This window comes from Eptatretus burgeri, chromosome 8, assembly GCF_056783735.1.
Source record: "Eptatretus burgeri isolate ZD-2024b chromosome 8, Ebu_testis_v1, whole genome shotgun sequence".
Classification (NCBI taxonomy): Eukaryota; Metazoa; Chordata; class Myxini; order Myxiniformes; family Myxinidae; genus Eptatretus; species Eptatretus burgeri.
In genome coordinates, this window is record NC_140968.1 from 35,918,697 (window position 1) to 35,939,129 (window position 20,433).

The 20,433-nt window shown below is 44.3% G+C and overlaps 1 protein-coding gene across 1 annotated transcript in view; it reads right to left on the reverse strand.

Moving 5' to 3' along the window:
• Nucleotides 1-20,433, reverse strand: part of BOP1 (BOP1 ribosomal biogenesis factor) — a 169,841-nt gene that overhangs the window by 79,994 nt on the left and 69,414 nt on the right. The window contains exon 5 of the mRNA XM_085891535.1: nt 1,471-1,625. Coding sequence (XP_085747661.1) covers nt 1,471-1,625 — 155 coding nt within the window. The remainder of the gene's footprint in view (nt 1-1,470; nt 1,626-20,433) is intronic.

Consider the following 20,433-nt stretch of genomic DNA (forward strand, 5'->3'; position numbering starts at 1 on the left):
TCCCTCTCCTCAGACCTCGACAAAAATCACAAACTGGTCAAACACAATTTTGCTCACGTATCTATATTGTCCACCCTTTGGTTCTGCCTTACCCCTCATCATGACCTGCATCCCTTGTTTGTCCGTCTCAGACTACTTCCTCCCTCTGCCCTGCTAGTATTGTTTCCCCTTTCTCCTGCTGTTCCCTTTATCCTGTAGCCTATGTTGTGTAATCACTCTTCCAGCAGAATAGAAAATGTAAAATAAAAAATGTAATTTATTTTCATTTTTATAAACAATGCGTTGACATTCACAGCATTTTTCAGGAATGAGGCCTAACAAGTCCTCGCGTCCATCTCAAAGTCCTCGCGAATAGCGAGGCCAAACAGCATGTTCAGCCCATGAGAGGTCATAGTTGATGATGAGGCCTAGAAATTCAAGAGAGTGACCGTGGTTGACCATGGGAAAAAGACAGGCGGGTTAGTTTGACAATCCTTCTGGAGTGACACGGTGACACTTGCCAGGATTGAAATGAATTCAATTTGACCAATCAAATAATCAGAAAATCAATTCTCGATCCAATCCATTCCCCCCCAAAAAAGTCGTCAGCTCAAGATCTAATCAATTCCACTTCTTGTGCGACACAAATATATTTCCATCCACTGCCTCAAGAACCCCAGATGCTATCTCAATGTTGATCACAAGGTTATTGTAATCAGAAATGTTCATTTCATCATGTCCGGCATTATATCTGAAATGGTGTCTTGATCAGAGAATAGTTGTAAAACCAGCAAGAACGTTTGTAATTGGACCCATCTTGGATGTTCAAATTGAAACTCCCAATTATTAAGATGGCAAAAAAATATATATATATTAAAAAAATCCCAAAATAAGATTTCCTTATCCATCATAAGGACATTAGATACCATGACATTAATCAAGTCGTTATCCCGAAAGACATTAATAACTATCCATAATGGGGACACATTAGGTAAAATGAATAACATCCACTTCCCTTCCCTTGAGCCCAGTTCAATTATCATCAGGTTTTGAAATTATTATTCGTGACGTCTCACTTTATCGCCGAGAAGCACATTCTGTATTGTAGCAGTCGCTTGATGAGGAATTGCCATTTTTCAGTAACTACAACGAAAGTTTGTATACAAAATTGTTTCACTTAATTACGTATGGGATAATTAACATTTATTAGATTGCTCCCTGCACTCTCAATGCCAAGGAGAAATAGGTTCCTCTCCTACATCGCACCGACGAACTGCACTGCAATATAAACAAAATGCAAAGGTTGCTGCATGAGCACCAGTGTACAGATTTAAACCCAGCTGCAAGGCAGCAACAAGGCTACACCCTGACCTTCAACTTTCTCGTATTCCCCATCATCCCTCGGGTTGATCAGCTGGGCCATATGGAGGGGTTAGGGTAGTGAGAGTGCACGATGAGGCAACGACGGAAACAGTAACTTTCATGGCGTACCAGTAGTCCGGGTTCTCCATTTTGTCGAGGAAGGCATCCAGCTCGTCCTTGGTGCGCAGGGGTTTGAGGATGCGCTGTCCCTGCAAGTTGTAACCCACATGAGGGTAGTCCTTGTACCATTCCATTGGTATATTTCCCACTGTATTTCGGATATCCTGCAATCCACAAAATAATCATCAGGAAGAGGTCATAGAAATCATCACAGATATTTTATCATCGAAAGGAAGTAGTGTATTGCAAACGATACTTAACTTTACACAAATATCAGCTTTGATGACAAAAGTAAGGGTAAAACTCAGATTTGCACAACCTCCCCCTGCCCACTCCCCCCCCCCCCCAACTGGAAATGCCCTCACAAAAGCTCGAATCACTTTGTCTGCACTGTCCATGCTTGTCTGCAAGCTACTTTACCCAATCTCTTGGCACCACAAGCACTCCACTCCTCTGTCAACTCAAAACCTGTCCATCTCCAAGTCCACCCAGATTCACCAGTTTATTAGTTTTATTTTCCAATCCCTGGAACCTGATAGTCAGCCTCACCCTCAATCCAGTCTTGCCATTCATCATAGTTTCTTCCCTCCCCCACCCCCCTTTTGTCTCAGTCAATGAAGTTTCGGAGTCCATCATCACTTTGGAATCTTTTGACAAATTTTGCTTTTCGATAAATTTCAAAGTGCATCCAAACCCTCCCCCCCAAAAGATAAATCAAAAAAAATTAAAAAAAAGTTTGACATTTGTCTCTGTACAGAGTTACCAAACAGGTTGGATTTCACAAGCCAGTTTAGGACGTGTAAGGAAGGCAAATGCCGTGATTAAACCACCTTCGTGCGGTGGATGAAAAGCCACACAGTACATTGGACAAAACGCAACAAGACTGAGAGCATACGGAATGACCTTTGACCAGTGTTCCTAACCATCAACCTACTACATCTGAGCGGTCAACCCATATGAAGGAAAGGCGTGCTCCATAATGCAACCCACTGACCATGATGCACAAAAGCAGCAGGAAAGTTTTAAAAAGGAAATAAAGAAAGTTTACATGACAGGCTTGCATCACGAACCCCATTACTTTGAAGGAGAAGGCAAAACTTGATTGCCGGTTCCCTTTTAAGGTAAAAAAACCTCCTTTGGAGCATCAGGGAAGCTCATCATTACATGTCTGTGGGTTCATGCCAAACCGTGGATCACATCGTCCCGTCATTGCCTCAGTGGCCCCATGAACCGTACTGTGTGTCGGCACACCACAGCCTCGCCAAGCTATTCCCTCAACGGCAATTGCGAGTGGAAGTTTCCGAGAGGCAACGTTCCGAGTCTTGGGTTTGGCGTCGACTTGCCAAAAACCATCCGGCCAATTAATCACTGGCAGGTGAGCAAGTGGTTGGGGGGTAAAAGGTGAAGGATTCTAATTAGTGCTGACACAACTGAGGGTGCTATTAAGAGGAATTTCATGTAAACATGGTTCGAGATGAAAGTCTTCCACCCGAATGTACAAAATGATTAAGCATTCGGAGAAAAGGCCACTAACTGCAAACGAGGTGTTCCGACTACTCAAATGGGTATCAACAGCTTCCGATAAAGAAATACAAAGTGGAGAATCCATCCGAGGCAGAAACAAAGCTGTATTTTAGCAAATTATAAATTAAGGTTTAACGCAAGTTCCTTCAGGAAAGATTTAGGAGCCAACAACGATTGGTCAGTGTATAGCTGTCATGTCCACACGCCCCGCCGAGGGTTCAAAACGCGACTGAAAACATTGCAGGAGCTCCCCCTCCCTCCCGCATTACTTAAAGAAAGGTTATCTAAAATAAAATTTAAAAAAACTTAAAAAATACATTTTTTATCAAACTTCAAGCAAGGGGGGGGTGAGGGGGTGTAGAAAATGTTGCGAAGTGTGCGAGGAAGGAACATGCAGGTGAATTTTTGGATGTGCGTCCTAATTTCGGCACAGAGCCAGACGGAGAGTCATCCACGCAGACGGTACATCTCACCATCACACTAAGCCCAAACGCAGGGTAAGGTTTCCAGCACAAAAGAATCTTTTGTTACGCCAATGCCGTGGCTAATGGAAAAGCCATGGCTCGGCTGAAAATCGCAGACAGAATAGGAAGACGATGATGGCGGGAGTAATATGGGAAGGAAAGGGGAGGGGTGGTGGTGGGGGGGGGGGTCGAGAAAGAAATAAATAGAAAGAAATATTAAATTAAGAATTAAACAGCACATGCGTCAGTTATCAGTATTCTATCCAATCCCGTTCACTCATTTAATCAGATCATTACATGCTCACGTCCATCAATGTGAAATAGATTTGTGATGACGATAAGTTGGTAACATTGCCACATCTTATTCAGCCTCGAGTTGATACTTGAAGGGAGCACATGATTACAAACGTGAAGGAACATGAGCAAGCGATGCTGAAAGTTGACGTTCCTGTGCATACATACGTCCAATTTTGATCCTCTTTCAAGTCGTCGTAAGAGAATCCAGCCACACGTGTCCCACCACATTCGAGGATCACCACTTTCATTTGCTGCGATGATGAAGGGCCAGTGATATCACGTTTGGGTTCGTGAGGAAAAGGTGCATTTATTTCATATCCTTTAAACCAAGACTTGTTTTTTCATCCAATTAACAGCAGCCCTTTATTGCACGATCACTGATCATAATGTGCAGTCTCGGTATTCAACAGCACCCCCTCCCCCCCAAGGCAACCCTTCAAGCCGAACAATGACGAAGAATCGAAGGGATATTCCGATCATGTCCGAGTACTGCGTCCTCTCATCCTAATGGAAACCTCCGCATCACAGGTTCAGAGAAGTGCATCACGGGGAGAGGCCATGCTCACACCGATCGATTTAATCCAAACCGGTCTCGACTGCTTGCGGGATGAGCTTGTACACGTACTCGTATCACGTATAGTGCAAGGGCATTGGAAGACGATGAAATGTGAAAATAATTACAAGGACACTTGCAGACAAAAGACGGACAAATTAACGGTGCATGGTATTTTAACCTCAGATGCCAGTACGGCGAGCGAAATGCTGAAAAAAGGAATGCCAAAAGAGGACAATCTCCAAACAGGCTGGATCAGAGGCTGAACACTGTCCAAGCAATTATGCTCAGTACTCATACGACAGGCCAATTGTGGCCCAATGGATTTATAGTCAATGCCCAAAAGGTCCCAAAGCATTTACAGAATTACTAAAATTAGAAAAATTCGCTTTTTCTCATGGTTGTGAATTACAACATGTCACTTGGCAGGTATAAATAAAGATATCATGTCCTGCACAACATGAATCAGCAGAAGGATATTACTGTACTCACTTCACAAGGGACAGTCAGTCACTCTGATTCACTTGCAACGGAGTCAAAAATAAGTATTTGCAAAATACATCTCTGAACACAAGATGAGCACCAGGAATGGGAATCACTGATGATTCGGTGGACGCATCATGGGAACCAACAGATGAACAAATCGGTGAAATGTTCCAACAATCGTCAAGAACAAAATCAAGCCAGAGGTGATGCGACACATTATTGAGGTACGTTGTGTAATTATTTGACAATGGAACACAAAACTAAACAGAGAAGGTCATTCGACAAATCTTTTGGATACATCACATCGATAATCCTTTCAACTCAATTGATCATTTTACCGACGTGCAGACCTAAAGCTGTTCACCACCATTAGTCCATGGGCCCAGGCATATATCGGTACCATCTGAGGAAACCAAACTTTACTGCTACTAAGTTATTGGTAGGGACTATATGATTATTTCAATATGTGATAACCGTTCCAGAAGAGCAGCTTAATGTATGTATTTTGCATTTTTACCATTTTACCATTCCGAGATATTGACGTTTTGGGGGAAAAAATCAAAAAAAAAAAAAAACACAACCAAGCCATCAATGATGACTGCATCTCCCCTTGGTTCTCTGTCTGGGATGTTCACTTGCACTTCAAGAATTTCAGCCAGCTGTGACTTCATTTTTTTTGAAGTTTTTTTTTTCATCTTCTAATTTTTCAAAATTTGGATTTTCAAATGGCCAATTGGGCAGATTTGATCAGAAAGCCCTGCAGAACAGAAATGCCAAATTTGATGCTTGTATCATAATTTGCACGATTTTTAGCCGCGTCGCGTTGCGAACGCTGGCACTAAGAGAGCTCTGCGTTGTTGTTGTTCTTCTTCTGGTGAAGACAAAACCTTTATGACGCGGCTCTTGGACACATTTGTCCTTGTTCTACTATCTACTACACGAGAAGGGCACTCGGTGGAGCGTATACCTCCGCCCTGTAATGCCTGATCCACGGTAACATATCGAGCCCAATATATCTTCGAGATATCGTGCAACATCGTTTTTGAACCCGATCTCTCAATGGTGAAGAATCACTTTTAAAATTAAATAATTCGCGTATTCAGATCAGGATTCGGATCTTCACCAAAATCGAATAATTTCTTCCTCGTCACACACCCAACGTGTCCACCAAATTTCATCCGGATCTGTCAACTTTTTGAGATATCCTACACACAGACAAACATGCAAGCAAACAAACAGACAGACAGAGGGGTGAAAACATAACCTCCTTCATCTTTGATGGCAGAGGTATCTTACATTTTATATCCCACTGGATAGCTGTCGGATCTGAATCTAGACCTTAACCAAAATCAAATTGGCTTGTTATTGTTAACTAACCAACTCATCCACAGCTTTTTGAGATATCATGCTACCCATAATTTTTAGCCCCATCACTCAATGGTGAAGAACCACTGAAAAATTAAATAATTCTCATTTCCAGATCTGGATTCGGATCTTCACCAAAATTGAACCAATTCTTCCCAGTGGCATTCCCAACCTGCTCACCAAGTTTAATCTGAATCCATCGATAACCTTTTGAGATATTGTGCTATACATCATTTTGGCCCCATTTCTCAATGTTGAAGAACCACTTTAAAAAAATTAAAAAAATTCTTAGATCTGCATCCGGAATCAGATTGTCACTAAAATTAGGCGTTTCTGTCCTTGGCCAATCACCTACATACACAAAATTTTTTCAAAACGATTGTTTGAAAACTGTGGCTAAAAATCACATGACTGACAGAGACAGACAGACAGACAGACAGACAAATGCTACAGAACAACATATTTGGTGAAATTTTTTTTTTTTTACCAAATAACAAACAGACAGACAGACAGATGGGGGTGAAAACATAACCTCCTTCCACCTTCGGTGGCAGAGGAAACAATGATCATGTTACCAATTCCATTAAAATTCACACAATCACCTGAGGAGAGGAAATGGGAGCAAACAAACCAACAAAGGTACAGATGTCATAACTTTCTACATGTGAGCATACTGCAGTTGGGACAGAACAGACGTGATAAAATGTGCTTTGCCCCAGCACGGCACGATTGATGAATCGTCACGGTGTTGGTGTGAAAAAGTGTGAGTCGCCGGGTTTGGGTAAAAAAGCGGTTGCCACGATGGCGGGCAGGGAGCCGACTGGTGGCTGCAGTGACCACCCGGCTCAACGCTCAGGTCTTAAAACCCATCAATACGATAGCACTTACCCCTTGCTGGAAGGAGGGGAGGATTCATACTGCATAAAAATTACAGCCAACAGTAACAGATTGAACAAGTTTGTGCCAACCTTTTCACATTGATCAATGGGAGCCGCTGCTTTATTGGCTTCCCCCCACGACATCATATCATACGTCATAAACGACACCACATCGTTTATATAGGGAAGCATCAAATAGCCTCCAAATGTTATATTCACAACGCTAGGTGCTGAAAACACACTGAAATCACTGTGCCCATTCTGTTGCACTCACCATTAACAGCTTTCCCAAGATCGGACTTTAAAAAAAAGTTTTAATTAGTGAGTTACAAATGATGGATAATCGTAATTATTGTGAGATTTCAAATTAGGTATACACGTGCGAGATGTTAGTTAACGTGAGATTACATGGTACGAGAACCCTTCGCCGTTATGGGACCGGGAACCAAGTGCCACGACACTGATCGATTGCCGTGCGGATCATGACCGACAGAATGTGTGATGCACACATCCTCCCGTCTGTCCTCCACAGGAGCAGATCTCGAGGGGGCACCGAGACAATTACGCAAAAATCATAAGCTCTTCAGGCTTTGGTTAGTCTGACAAAGCAGATTCCTCACTCGAGCCCCTCACAAGGATTATAGGTTTTACTTGACTGTTACAAGTACGAGAAAATTGCATTCTCGATTCTGTGGGCAAGATATCACTGAGTTATAGGGAGGGGAACCAGGGATATCATCCATGAACACGTTTTGATGGCTTGTTGTCGGTGTGGAACAGATGCCTCATACCATAGGTGAGCTGGCAATGCCTCCACAGCAGTTCTATCAAGTATGAGACTCCTTCACTGCTACAGGACCAGGGATAGATGCAACCATGGCAACTGATTCATGGGTCCCGATAAACAGAATGTGAGAAGGCCCCAGGAAGTGATGGCACTTTCCCCAAGCTCAGTGGCTGTGTTTGCCTTATCTAGCGGTCATGTGTTGTGCGCCTTGTGTATTTGTCTGTATGTCTATGTGCGTGAAGTGTGTGTACGTGCGTGTGTATAAACTCACTGTGAGCCTTCAATCCTGCAAATAAATAAATAAATAAATAAATAAAAACGAGACCTCTGATGAATGACCAGAGAGAGAACTATTCATCCATCAGTGCAAAATTTTTTCACTTCACCAATACTTATGATTTGCCCATCAGTGATTGTATTCATTATGGTTTCAGAGGAAGCTGGCTTGAAGGTGCCAAAATTGGGCGTTAGATTTCCTTCCTGTTATTTTTTTTTACTGGGAAGATGACGACAGCATTAGGGATGAGGTCAAAGCAAGTTAGACCAGCTGGGGTAGTGTGTGGGTGGCTCGGCCTCAGTCCTGATGCACAGAGTTTGTAGATTGCGTCAGCACAGTCAGGGAACAGTGCCAATGTGTGAGCGGAGACAATTACAATTTCGATAAATGGGCTTAAATTATGAGGATAAATGAATCAACTTAAAAATTGGTCAGATCTGAATTTCTCTCATATCCTACCTTTCAATTCATTCAAAGGTGTTGTCGTCAGCTCTTACCTCTTGCTTTGAAGAAGAGCTGGCACACAAAATGTCGCTTCACCTTCCTGTTGAGGTGGTTGGCATACCCCACCAACATTTTGTTGAGAAAACTAATAGTCTTAAATATTTTCTACAAATGCAGACAGACTCTCGTCTGTATATAAAGACAAATTGTTAATTATTATTATAATGTGAATTACTTACAAATAAAATGTCATCACAACAATAATAATAATAATAATAATAATAATAATAATAATAATAACAATGCATTCCTTTGCAAGGAACTTTGACGCAAGAGGAGGCCATTAGGCTTGTGCTATCATTATCATTATCTCCACCAGCAAAGGTGGATGAAGTGATGTTTTCATGTCTCTCTGTGCATGGTGTTGGCTTAATGGTTCGGGTGGTGGGCTTGGCATCCTCGGATCCCGAGTTCAAATCCCACTCGGCTGTTGAGTTAATACTCGGTGGGGTTGACTGCCTGTCATCCTTCCGAGATCGGCAAAATGAGTGCCAGCATGCTGGTATCCTGTGTCAGAATGGCAATCTGTCCAGGATTGTGTCCAATAGCCAAGGAGACTGCTTAGGCAGCACCAACACTGCACAGAGTATGGTCCCAATGGATGGATGTCTGTCTGTGAAGAAGGTATCTTAAAAGGTTAGAGATGGATTTGGATGAAATTTGGTGGACAGGTTGGGTGTGTGACAAGGACAACTTGATGAGATTTTGGGGAAGATTCGGATCCGGATACTAGAATAATAAAATAAAAAATTTAAGGGATTCTTCACCATTGAGAGATGGGACCAACAATGATATTGTTGTGGTTACCACCCGTTCGGCGTATGGGCGACCACTTCGAGCCAATGGCGGCCGCTCTCGCCCACCGAACGGACAAACCCAGTCACAGCTTTCGGATCAACGCCGAAATCCAGCTACGGGTGTATCTTTAATCACACCACAGCCTTGTCAATACTCTACCCGCACACTACAGGGTCCGATCACCGAATGGTCGATTTACCTAATTAATCGCGCGGGCAGACTACCGAGAGACTGTATCGCAACGGGGCCTGCTTGGAAACGAGCCGCGAAGCAGCTCGCTCCGTTTGCGATTTGCTGAGCGGTGTATATCGCCAAGCCCTGCCGGATCCGATTCTTTTATCGGCTATTAAAAAGCCAGCTATATTCCGAACTTAATAATGGCAGTTCAATTAAGGGAAGAGGACGCAACGAGGAGGTGAACATTTACACACCAATCTTTATTACACACACTTAAGCAGTCATGCAGTCATGTATGCAACCAATGCAAGTATACAAGCAATGCAATTAATGCAATGGGGGTAAGGGACAGGACACGAGTAACAAAAAGAACTACAACTGTCTATTATTATTTATTTACACACATGCACTTAACAGTTCTACTTAAGGACATGGTGCCACAACATTCATGCAAAACCCCAGAAAAGAAAAGGCCAGGGTCGTAAGCCTTTAATATGTTTCTCAGAGCTTGGGAGACCGAAGGAGCTCCGAGAGGCCACGCTGGTTACCTGCCGCCTTCGTGGCGACTCGCTGGGTGCTCCTCGGCGTCCCGTCCACACGGCAGCTGGCATGACCGCGGCGCGGCCCAGGCCTCTCGTGCGGCCCGGTCAATGGGGCCTAGTCGACAACGCCTCAGAGGAACGAACGGGCCTTTGCTCTCTCAGAGTTGATGCTCTCTTAAGAGCCCGTCCGTTCCTCAGCATCGTTTGGACTGTCCCGGGGCCCGATAACTTCGGACCGTTATGCCGCTAGTTGGCGACTCCTCTCCGGCCTCTCCCGAGCGACCCACAGTTCAGCTCGGCATGGCAGGCTGCGCCCCAGGCTCTCGTCTCCTCCGCTCTCTCCAGCTCCTCACTGACTGCAGACTCCAGACTGATCCAGCTCCCAACGCAGCTCCACACAACTCCTCACAACTGCGCGCTTGGCGTTTCTGCGCACCCTTATATTGGGTCTGTGAGGCAAGGTTTTGACTCCGATCTCTCACCTCTGACCCCCCGCTGGCTCCGCCCCTTTCGATCTTTTGATCTGATTTCCATGCGAAGCTCGGAGAGAGAGCGGACGTGGCAGAGATCATCTGTCCCACGCGGACGTTGTGGGAATCACCTGGCCCCGATCTAACAGGGAACCCCTGCGTCTGTCGGCGGCGATGCTGTTCGTGGGGAACTCGCCGTGGCTAGCGCAAAGATGGCGGCGTTTGCGGAGATGAAGGTGAGGCGATGCTGTTTGTTGTTGCGTAGGTTGTGAGGGGATGTCGTGGTGGTCGTTGTGGAGAAGGTGGTTGTTGTGAAGGTGGTTGTGGAGAAGGTGGTCGTTGTGAAGGCGGTTGTGGTGGTTGAAATGCGGTTGGTCCAAAATAAAGATAGTAAAAGAAAAACGGCTGACTCAAAGATCACAGCCCGGCTCCACGAATAATTCCCTTAGACATCGGTGGGGAAATCTATCTGAACACAGACTTATCGACATAACTGATCTAAGGACCGATATGGTGTCCTGTGAATGTCCACAACCGTAACAATGTATGTATGTATGTATGTATATATATATATATATATATATATATATATATATATATATATATATATATATATATATATATATATATATATATATATATATATATATATATATATATATATATATATATATATATATATATATATATATACACATATATATATATATATATATATATATATATATACATATATATATATATATATATATATATATATATATACATATATATATATATATATATACATATATATATATATATATATATATATATACATATACATATATATATATATATATATATATATATATATATATATATATATATATAAAATGATATTTCAAAAAGTTGTGGACAAGTTGTGTCAAAACAAGGTGGACGAGTTGGTAAGGTAACGAGAACAAGCCGATTAGATTTTGGTGAAGGTCCGGATTCAGATCCAGCCCATCAGTCGGATACAAAATGGAACATGTTCAGCCTGGCAGAGGCATGCGCTCAAAGTGCCGTTAAAGTTAACCTCCGCCATCGAAGATCGGAGGTTACTGTTTTCACCCCTTTCTGTTTGTTACTGATGAAATATAAAGATTTTGTAAGTATATTGATGACTTCCGTCCTCTGTTTGTGTGTTTGTTACTTACGAAAGCTAAAGATTTCGTAAGTATATTGATGCCTTCCGTTTCTGTTTGTTTGTTTGTTTGTTTGTAGGCACGATAACTCAAGAACGGAAGAAGCTGCCAATGTCAAATTACACCACGTGATTCAGGAGGGTGATGGCTTGTGCTGATTACATTTTGGTCAAAATCGGTCAAAGGTCAAGGTCACAGTGAGGTCAAGCATCCAAAACATTCGATTTTTGATGGTTTGGTACAGAATCATCGTAGAAACTTCTGGTTTGCGTCGCTACCTTCTCTGGAGACAGCTTTTATTAGACAAGGTCAGAGGTCAAGTTGACGATTTCGTAAGTACCAGTCTATGACTGCTTGTTTGTTTGTTTGTTTGTGAACAGTATTGCGGAAAAGCTCCTTGACAGATTTCGACGAAACTTGGTGGGGGGGGGGGGTGGTTAGGTATGGTCCAAGGACTATGCCATTAGATTTTGGACTCGGTCCAAAATCCAATATGGCCGCTATGGCGGCCATTTTGAAAGAATATTGGAATTTTTTTTTTTGCATTTCTACATCTTTTAAGTGATTTCCAACCTCCCTCCCCCCGCCCCCCCAAAAAAAAATGTTGGAGAAAAGAACTATAACTCTATCAGCACTTGACGTCATATTTAATGAATAAGATATAGGGTTCACTTGAGTGACCCAGCAGTATTGGCGGCGGAGGTTTTGCACTCCACCGAGTGCTCCCCCTCGAGTTACCAACCTGTGTTCGTTTGTCCATGCTCTATCCTTTTTCTATTTCGCAACTGAGCATCAAGCAAGTAAGCAACACATACTGCACCATTTTAAAAACATTTGGTATGATGATCCATTCTTCATTAATAATCTGCTTCAATGCCATAAAATAACTGATCGATTCAATCAAAGGTTCAAAATTAAATGATAAAATAAATGGGCACATAGATAACTCGCCCATCGACACAACAGTGTTTCAGAACTGGATGTGGAATTTTAATTGATAAATATACTGGATAGTTAATCAGACCAATAAGCCAGACAAATTTAAGACCAACGAGGTAATGGAAAGCTTTTTTTATAGCTGCTGCAATCGCAAACCCCATTAAACCCCTATTTGGCCACCCAAACAAAACAACATAAAACAACACAAAAAAATAAAATAAAATGCAGCTCTGCCATACTTCCCAAACTTTTCCAAATGAGCAACAGAGGTTAGTTTTATCAATGTTGTCGCAACCAAACTTTTTCTACCAATGAAGAAATGTTGGCAACAATTATAACCTCCCAGCCACAGCTCAGCTTCAAATATGAATTAATTCAAGCATTTAGAAAACTCAGATAGGGAAATTGAAATATTAAGTGAGCAGTTTGGTGGTGGATGGACTCAAACATCGTTTCAAAAATAGGAAAACAAAAAATTAATTCCTAAATCTTGTGATAGGATGTGCAGCCATAGAGGATGAGTCCTGAGGTTACTCGATTACTCGTCACACACACCCCATGCTCTGTCTCAAGAAGATACCACTGAATATCAAAAAATTATACAAGGCGGAGTTCGGGGAGGAGCCACGCGGCGGCCCTCGACCAATCGGCGTGCAATGAGTGGGGTGACCGTTGCTCGGCCAATCGAACTTCCCCTACTCTGTGAAGGGCGGTCCAAGTGATGTCACCAGGCCACCTGGCCAATTGAGGGGTTTGCCGCCCGTTTTGGCCAGTGAGAGGGACGGCGAGGATTTTTGCGTGCCAAAACTGGCCAGTGACAGGGCGACGAGGGAGTCTGCGCAGAAGGCCGTCTGGTGTGGAGAAGCAGGGCGAGCAGAGACACCCCCCCCTTCTGCGGGGGAACGAGATAAAAGCGCAGACGGCTGAACCAAAAGGAAGAGAGATTTCTTCACCGCCCTCGTCGCCATCAGCCCTTGTCCTCATCCTCATCCACCGCCTCCTCCTCTTCCGAATGATCGCGAGCGTGGGCGACGACCTTGATTCACCTTAGTTGGGTTCAGCTGCGCTGGTCCGTCCTACGGTGACCGGAGCTCCGGGAAGAAGGGGACGCCAAGCCGTGCATTCGCGGCCAGGTAGCCAGCGATCACTGATCTGCAGTCCGACTGTCCTCCAGGCTGGAGATCCAAATAAAGACCATTGGGGTCCACTTCTGTCTGTACGTGTGTGTGTCTGTGTGTGGGCCCCGTCTTTAAGTCGTAAAACTGTTAAGTGCTTGTGCTGTATATATTTGCATTGCCTTGCTTTATTTGGTTTAAATCTGCTCTTCTGTGTTCCCTAGTTCCCCATTATTGTATAAATAAACCCCGTTTGTTAAATGTTTCAGTTCGTTCGCGTCCCTTCTTGCATTGACTGAGCGTGTTGCGTGTGGGGAAAATTAGCAAGGCCGTTGTGCCGCCGTGTAAGGGAACATCTGGACCAATGGTTCTTGGCGATTAAACCGCTCGGAATCGCACACGGAACAAGCGCGCGAAGCGGCTTGTTTTCGTACGAGTTCCGTCGAGGGTGTGAAGACTCGGTAGATCACCACGTGGTCTCTCGGTATTTTGAGATTTGGCGAATAACCCTGTACCACGTGGTGGAAATATTGACCCTTCACGGTCCAAAACCAAGGACCCGTCGACTCCGGACTTATCCGGGGCGACGATCTGAATTCCGGGCGATCGGTCGAGCCGACTCGACTGCTCCATCTGGTGGTAGTGCTCGCCGCCGACGTCCCGGCCCCGCAACACTATATCGTTTTTGGCCCGATCTCTCAATGGTGAAGAATCACTTTGAAAATTAAATAATTCTCGTATCCAGATCCGGATTCGATTCTTCCCCAAAATCGAATCAATTAGTCCTTGTCAGACACCCAACCTGTCCACCAAGTTTCATCGGAATCCGTCCACAACTTTTTGAGATATCGTGCTATACATTGTTTTTGCCCCCATCTCTCAATGGTGAAGAATCACTTTAAAAAAGAAGACAAGAAAAAGAGCAATCAGAGATTGCAAACACTCACCAGGTCTTCTTTTGAGTGGTGTATCTTTTATAGGTTTTCAGGTAAATCCAATATGGCTGCCAAACCATGTGACCTACAATGTCATGTGTGTGACTTTTGTTCCTCATTGATAGGTGGTCATATGCGTAAAGTTTCGCCTCGATCTTTACAGCCATTTCAGAGAAGTAGATTTTTAAAGGGTTTAAAAAAAAAAAAAAAAAAATGGCTGCCGAATCACGTGACCAATGACGTCATTAATTTTTTTTTCTGCGGACCATTTTATCCCAAGATGATCCTCAAAAAATTTCATACTGATCGGATGTGGCATTCTAGATTTGCAATTATGACGTCATAATGAGGGTACCTATGACGTCATGAAAAATCACACATTCCCCATGAGGAATACTTGCTCTGTGCCAAATTTCAATTTTCTTCCTTGGTGTGGTTTCAGAGATAGAGGTCCAAAGTTTTTCCGTTTTTCAATATGGCTGCCACACCACGTGACCGATGACATCATAATTGTCATTGAAACATTATACATGAGTAGTCACACCAATGGTGAAAATGTTGTCTCAATCTGACAAACGGTTGCAGAGAAAAACACGAAAGTTCTTTGTGGACAAACAAACAAACGGACAAAATGCAATAGCCTCTCCGAATCCTTCGGCGAAGGTAATTATCAGATCCAGATCCGGATCCGGATCTTCACCAAAACTGAAACAATTCTTCCGTGTCACACACCCAACATGTCCACCAAGTTTCATCCAAATCCTCCACAACTTTTTGAGATATCATGCTCTTTATCATTTTTGGTCCTCTCTCTCAATGGTGAAGAATCACTGAAAAAAAAATTGAAGGAGTCGGATCGGTATCTGGATCTTCACCAAAATATAAGAAGTTCGTCCTTGTCACACACCGTCCACCAAGTTTCATCCGGATCCGTCCACAACTTTTTGAGATATCTTGTACACAGACAAACAGACAGAAGGGGGTGAAAACATAACCTCCGTCACCTTCGGTGGTGGTGGTAATAATAATTTCAAGATGTAGTGAAATATGCAAAGTAAAAGTTTGTGGTCTTGTACTTTATACAGGGCCTTCAGAAAGTATTCACATCCCTCGACTTTTGTCACATTTTGTTGTGTTACAGCCTGAATTTAAAATAGATTAAATCTTTTGTCACCGATCTACACAAAATACCCTATAATAACAAAATGAAAACACATTTTAAAGAATTTTTACAAATTAATATAGAATAAAAAAGCTGAAATGTCCAATTTGCATAAGTATTCAACCCCACCCACTCTATCCCCTCCCACCCCCCAAGTCAATACTTGGTTGAAGCGCCTTTGGCAGTGATTGCAGCTTCGAGTCTTCTTGGGTATGTCCATATCAGCTTTTCACATCTGGATTTGGGGATTTTCTCCCATTCTTCCTTGCAGATTTGCTCAAGCTCTGTAAAGTTGATTGGGGAACGTCAGTGAACAGCAATCTTCAAGTCTTTCCATAGATTCTCAATTGGATTCAAGTCTGGGCTTTGGCTGGGACACTCGAGGACTTTCACATTGTTGTTCTGAAGCCATTGCAGTGTTGCTTTGGCTGTATGCTTGGGGTCATTGTCCTGTTGGAACATAAATCTTTACCGCAGTCTTAGGTCTTTTGCACTCTGAAGCAGGTTCTCAAGGATTTGCCTGCATTTGGGTCCACTCATTGTTCCCTCTATCCTTACACGTCTCCCAGTCCCTGCTATTGAAAAGCACCCCCCTTACCATGATGCTGCCACCACCATGCTTTATGGTAGGGATGGTGTTAGATGGGTGATGAGCTGTGCTCAGTTTCCACCAGACGTAGCGTTTTGCAGTCAAGCCAAAGAGTTTGATTTTCATCTCATCAGAACACAGAATATTATACCTCATGCTCTCAGTGTCTTTCACATGTTTTTTTTTTTTTTGCAAACTCAAGGCATGCTGTCATGTGCCTTTTTCTCAGCAGTGGCTTCCATTTGGCCACTCTACCATGAACCCGAGATTTGTGAAGTGCTGCAGAGGATCTTGTCCTTCTGGCAGGTTTTCCCATCTCAGCCAAGGAACTCTGTAGTTCTGTCAGAGTGGTCATTGAGTTCTTGGTCACCTCCCTGACCAAGGTCCTTATTGCAAGGTTGCTCAGTTTGGTCGGACGGCCAGCTCTCAGAAGAGTCTGAGTAGTTCCGTATTATTTCCATTCCACCCAACGATGAAGCTCACTGTGCTCTTGGGAATTTTCAACACTCTAGAAATAGTTTATAACCCTTCCCCAGATCTATGCCTTCTCACAATTCTATCTCGGAGTTCTACGGACAGTCCTTTGGACTTCATGGTGGAGTTTCTGCTCTGACATGACCGTCAACTGTGTAGTGGGACCTCATATGGAAAGATGTGTTTCTTTCTGAATCATGTCAAATCAATTGAATTGGCCACAGGTGGACTCCAATCAAGTTGAGACATCTCAACTATGATCAAAGGAAAGTGGATGCACCCGAGCTCAATTTGGAGTGTTATAGCAAAGGGGTTGAATACTTATTAACGCAAGACATTTCAGCTTTTATTTTTCAGGAACATGTAAAATTTTCAAAAACATTTTTTTCATTTTGTTATTTTGGAGTATTTTGTGTAGATCAGTGACAATTTTTAATTGAATCCATTTTAAATTCAGGCTGTAACACAACAAAATGTGACAAAAGTAGAGGGGTGTGAATACTTTCTGAAGGCCCTGTATGTATAGAGAAGCTGATGGGCAGCATCACAAAGCGACATTATAAGACTTCAATTACCATTACAATTATTGTTCTATCAATTCAAGGGTCCTGTTAACCCGATTTAGACTGGGCTTTTTGAACAATGTATAGGATATGGGTGTGGGGGGGGCATTTTGACCCTTCCCCCCCTAAAATATCTGAGATCGAACGTCCGATTGACACGAAATTTGGTGAAGATAGAAAATATTCGAAACAATAAACCTATAACAATTAATTAGAAACAAAATCTATTTATATTGTTACAGCTGTGGAAATTCGCAGAGCACCATATAGGTCCTCAGATCAGTGTTATGTCGATAAGTCTGTGTTCAGATAGATTTCCCCACCGATCTTTAAAGGGCTGTGATCTTTGAGTTAGCAGTTATTCTTTTGCTATCGTTATTTTGGACCAACCGCTTCACAACAATCACCTCCACCACCAACATCGCTCTGGCCAACCGCTTCACAACAACCACCTTCTCCACAACGCCAACCACAACCACCTTCTCCAAATGCCAACCGCATTTCAACCACAACAACCGCCTCCTCCACAACCGCCTCCTCCACAACCGCCCTCACACAACCACCTTCTCCACGACGCCAACCACAACCACCTTCTCCACAATGCCAACCACCATCTCCTAAACCGCATCTCCCCCAATACCCAACAACGAAACAACATCGCTTCACCTTCAACTCCACGGGCCCCACCATCTTTGCACCGGCCACGGCAAGATCACTGCAAACAAACGCGGGGGTTTCCTTGTTGCCAGCGACGGTGATTTCTACCACGTCCGCTCTCCCTTCAGCGTCGATGATTTCTACCACGTCCGCTCGCTCCAAGCTTTGCCTCGGAATTCGGATCAGGAGATCAAGAAGGGCGGAGCCAGTGGGGATCAGAGGGGAAAGAGCGGAGATCAAACCTCGCCTCACGAACCCTATATAACAGCGCGCAGAGCACAAAGCTCGCAGTTGGAGTCAGTCGGGGTTTGGAGCGGTGTGAAGAGCAAAGTTCGAGTCCAGTGGAGGGCAGTGGAAGTCAGGGTTCGCCGAGGAGACGGAGCGGGGAGCACAGCAGGCCAGCCGTGCCACGCAGAACTGCGCGTTCGTGTGGGACATGGGGAGAACCGGAGAGAGGTCGCCAGCCAGCATCGAACGGTCCGAGGTGATCGGGCTTCCAGACAGTCCGAGCAGCGCTGAGGGACGGACGGGCTCTTAAAGAGAGCATCAACTCTGAAAGAGCGAAAGACCCATTCGTTCCTCTGAGGCGTTGCCGGCTGGGCTCGAATCGCCGGGCCGTTGGACGGGGCCTGGGCCGGACCGCGGTCATGACAACTGCCGTGGGGACGGGACGTCATGGGTCGCCCCAGCGAGGAACCTCGAAGGTGAAGGTAACCAGCCCGGCCTCATGGAGCCTCTGCGGTCATCACAGCTCCGTGAAATAAAGACCCAAGAGGTCCAGTCTAACCCTCGTCTGTCCTGGGGTTTTTTTTCTTTGTTGCTTTTGAATGAACGTTGTGGCGCCATGTCCGTAATTAATAGAACGATAGTAGTTCTTTTTCTTGCTCGCGTCATGTCCCTACCCCCATTCATTACGTGCTTGTACAGTGTATTGCTTTTGTTTGCCTCGCCTGATTACGTGCATGCCTGCATACGCGCCATTGCAAATAAATGTGCTTGTGTGAATGTTAACCCGTTTGTTGCGTCCTCTTCCCTTAATTGGGCTGCCATTCTGCGTTCGGAATATAGTTGGTTGTTAAATAACCGATAATAGAATCGGGTCCAACGGGGCCTCGCGATAATACCCCGCTCAGTTATCCCAAAACGAAGCGAGCTGCTTAAGCGGCTTGTTTCCAAGCGGCCCCGTTGAGGTACATTCTCTCGGTAGTCTGCCCGCACGATTAATTAGGTATATTGACAATTCGGCGATTGACCCTGTAGCGCGGGTAGAATATTGACTAGGCTGTGTTGTGCTTAAAAACACACCCGTGGCTGGTTTTCGGCGTTGATCGGAAAGCCGTGACTAGATTGTCCGTTCGGTGGGCGAAGCGGCCGCTATTGGTTAAACGCGGTCGTTCGCAAGCCGGCGGGCGGAGAATCCACAACAATATATTTGCCGATTATTCTACCCTCTGCCATGACATCCCTCATCCTTCAGACAGGCAGCCTTTCCCCCTCTCTCGAAACCTTAACAAAACCACAAGATTGTCAATCCTGACATATCTCTCACTCAGCATCTCTCCAGCAAACCCTCCACCACCGCCACTCCCCCACCCCACCCCTATCTATTTTCTGAACAAGCCTCTTGAGGAAGTTCAGTCATTCAAACTCATGGGTCTCACAATCAGCTATGATCTTTCTTGGGCAAACCACATTTCAAAGTTGGCCTCCAAAGCTAGCCACCAACTGAGCATCCTCCGTTGTACAAAGTCCTTCCTTGGAACACTTGCAGTAGTATCCACTTACAAGGCCTTCATTCACAGCTTGGAGTACTGCTTTCCCCTCTGGAGTGGCTCCCCTACCTCACATATTGCTCAGCCTGTTGCTGTGGAAGCCAAGGCCTTCAAGATTATTGGAATCTCCCGGGATGAAGCCGAGTCTATGAGCCTATCATTTTGCCATCGCCGACAGGTCGGTGGTCGCTCTGTTTTCCACCGCCTCCTTCCTGGTCTTGCACCCTCTGCTCTTTCCGTGCTGAGGCACTCATCTGGGGAAGGACGTAATACAATTTCAAGAGCATTGAAAGTTCCCAAGAGCACAGTGAGCTCCATCATTAGGAAATGGAAATAATATGTAACTACCCATACTCTTCCATGAACTGGCTGTCTGACCAAACTGAGCAACTGGACAAGAAGGACCTTGCACAGGGAGGTGACAAAAAACCCAATGACCATTCTAATAGAACTACAGTGTTCCTTGGCTGAGATG